Source organism: Bison bison, unplaced genomic scaffold (assembly GCF_000754665.1).
Source record: "Bison bison bison isolate TAMUID 2011002044 unplaced genomic scaffold, Bison_UMD1.0 scf7180017857652, whole genome shotgun sequence".
Lineage (NCBI taxonomy): Eukaryota > Metazoa > Chordata > Mammalia > Artiodactyla > Bovidae > Bison > Bison bison.
The window spans coordinates 60,723-63,686 of record NW_011488225.1 but is presented as its reverse complement, the minus strand read 5'-3'; the positions used below and the strand labels follow the sequence as shown (position 1 = coordinate 63,686).

Genomic DNA, 2,964 nt, shown 5'->3' with positions numbered 1-2,964 from the left:
TGGAGGGAGGAGCCTGGTAGGCTACAATCCATGGGGTCGCAAAGAGCCGGACACGACTGAGCGACTTCACTTTCACTTTCACTCTTATTGCTGTATAATATTCCATAGTATGGATGTACCACAGTTTGTTAATCACCTGTTGAAGGACATTTTGGTTGTTCCCAGATTTTGGCTATTGTGAATAAAACTCCTATGAATATCCATGTATAAATCTTTATATGGACATATGTTTCTTTTTTCTTTCCTTGGGTAAATATTTAGAAGTGGAATTGCTGGATTGTATGGTAGCTCTGTTTTACCTTTGGAGGAACTACCAGACTTTCCCACAGTGGCTACACCATTTACATTCCTACTAGCAGTGTATGAGCATTCCAGTTTTTTCCACATCCTTGTCGACACTTGTTATTTTCCATTTATTATATTATTGCCCAACTATAGTGGGTGTGTCATTGCAGTTTTAATTTGCATTCCCAAATAGCTAAAGATGTTGAGCATCTTTCTATGTGCTTATCATCCAGTAATCTTCTTTGGTTGAGGATCTATTTATCTCTTGCCCATTCTTATTTTTAATTAGTTACTTGTTTTCTTCTTGAATTTTGAGAGTTCTTTATATATTCTGGGTCCCAGTCCTTTATCAGGTATATGATTTACAAAGATTTTCTCCCAATCTAAGGCTTGTCTTTTAATTATCTTAGCAGTGTCTTATGAAGAGCAGAAGTCTAACTTGTAAACCTTCTCCTTTGATGCTTACGGATTTTGTGTCAGGTCAAAAATTTTATCTAATTCAAAGTTGCAAAGATTTATTATTTTCTTCTAAAAGTTTTATTGTTTTAGATTTTAGGTTTAGATCCATTTTGAGTTAATTTTTGTTTAGGGTGCAAGATGTTTAGATTAAGGTTCATCTTTTTGCATATGAATGTCCAGTTATTCTAGTACCGTTTGTCAAAAAATTAATTGATCTTTTAAAACAAAAGTTTGATCATATCACTCTTGCTCAAGGACTTCCTATGGGTCCTCATTTGTTTTAGGAAGTAATCCGTAACATGATTCACAAGGCTCTGTGTGATTTTGGTCTTGTAATATAGCTCTCATCTCCTCTCATCTGTCACTGACCATCTTATACTCTTAAGCTCCAAACATACTAAAGTTCATTCAGTTCCCTAAATTTATTTCTGCTGCTTTCTAGGATTTTGCAACTGTTATTCCCTCTGCCTAGAATATTTTCCTCTCCCTTCCTCTATCATCTGACCTTCATCTGCAAGTTATATTCTTTTGGAAGCTTTCCCTGACTCTTGCCCTCACTCCCACCCTTCATTCAGATTGGATCACCATCCTTTCCTTCTTTGTATACATATAGCACTTTTTACTTTCCTATCATGGCAGTATTGAATTTGGTTGGTTTATTTGTCTCTCCCTCACTGACATTAGGCCCTTGAGAAAGTAGTGCTTGATGTGTAGATATTCAATAAATATTTGTTAAATGAGTGAATGCTTGTCAGTGAGGTCAGGCAGAGTGAGTAAAGAATCATTGTTGTATGTACTGTACTTTTGAGGTTGGAGTGAACAATGAGTGGATGTCAGAATTTCCGAAATGAAAGATTCTTTTGAACGGCCTTCAAGATTGAATCTCGAATAGAGAATTGGCCACTTTATAGCTAAGCTAATTACATATACCTTTTCTGGTCTGTTTAGACAAGCACATTCCCCTTTTCTTAATTGCCTGCTTATTTTATGTGATCAATAAACACCATTTAGGGTTCTAGGAGAGGACAGGTCTTTTTGACCAAACCTGTGGCAGAGGTGGAATATACTTTGGTTTATTGCTACTGAGACTGGGGCCAGTACTTTGTAGAGCATGTTTATCATCTAATTGGGAAAGTATGTATATGGGTCATTCTAAAGAAGGTATTTGAGCAATTAGACAATCAAATGTGGTCATCAGTCTAACTTAACTCTTTGAAAATCATGAGGGTGAGGACAACACTGTCTTTGAGAACTCTCAGTCAAACCCAAGTGATATGGAGCTGAAGAGGGCAGTACCACTTTTCCACATATTCCTACTTACACTGACTGAGACTTTGGCCTCTTACTTATTATCATGATTTAAGTACCATAGAAAAGAACAGGCTGTGTCCTGGGCAGCTTTATGTAGCTATTGATCTCTGTGAACAGTTTAAGAAAGCATCAGATTGTACATTATTGTTATTATCCCCACCTTCTAAGTGTGGCTAGACATAGAGCAAATGTTTTTCACCACCCCCTGAATCTTTTTCATACTTCAGGTTCGCACTGCTCCTTGGAACACCACACGGGCTTTCATTGCTGCCATGAAGGGCAAGTGTCTCCTGGAGGTGACTGGGGTGGCAGATCCCACAGGGTGTGGTGAAGGATTCTCCTATGTGAAGATTCCAAACAAACCAACACAGCAGAAGGTGAGACTGAATATCTGGAAGGTGAAAAATCAGGGGAGGAAGAAACAGAGGTTAAAGAATGGAGATGAATGGATGGGGATCTGGGAAGCCATGGAAATGTTAACAGTATATCTTAGGTGCCTACTATAAAGAGTTCAGCTTACTAGGATTCTTTCTTGTTTTGTTTCTGAGGTAGGATGATAAGGAGCCTCAGCCAGTGAAGAAGACAGTGACAGGAACAGATGCAGACCTCCGTCGCCTTTCACTGAAAAATGCCAAGCAACTTCTCCGTAAATTTGGTGTGCCTGAGGAAGAGGTGGGCATGGAAGAGAAAAACTTAGAGGCTCCCTGGGGCTCTTTATAGAGAGGGGAAAGCTTAGAGGCAGATATTAAGAACTATCTGGAGGATTTTGTCATTTAGGTTGTGGTAGACTGAATCTTAGAGACTTCTTCAGGAGTTAGCTTTCTCAAAGCTTTCTGTCTAACCTGCTTTGGGTGATTTTTTTTTTTTTTTTCTGATTTCTCTTCAGTTATATTTTTATTTTTTTTTCTG

At 38.2% G+C, this 2,964-nt stretch overlaps 1 protein-coding gene across 1 annotated transcript in view; it reads left to right on the top strand.

Moving 5' to 3' along the window:
* The window catches only part of TAF1 (TAF1 RNA polymerase II, TATA box binding protein (TBP)-associated factor, 250kDa), a gene marked incomplete at its 5' end in the record, with an annotated part of 61,547 nt that overhangs the window by 7,682 nt on the left and 50,901 nt on the right, over positions 1 to 2,964 (top strand). Inside the window, 2 exons of the mRNA XM_010861020.1 lie at positions 2,283 to 2,432; positions 2,608 to 2,727. Of these exons, the coding sequence (XP_010859322.1) occupies positions 2,283 to 2,432; positions 2,608 to 2,727 (270 nt within the window). The remainder of the gene's footprint in view (positions 1 to 2,282; positions 2,433 to 2,607; positions 2,728 to 2,964) is intronic.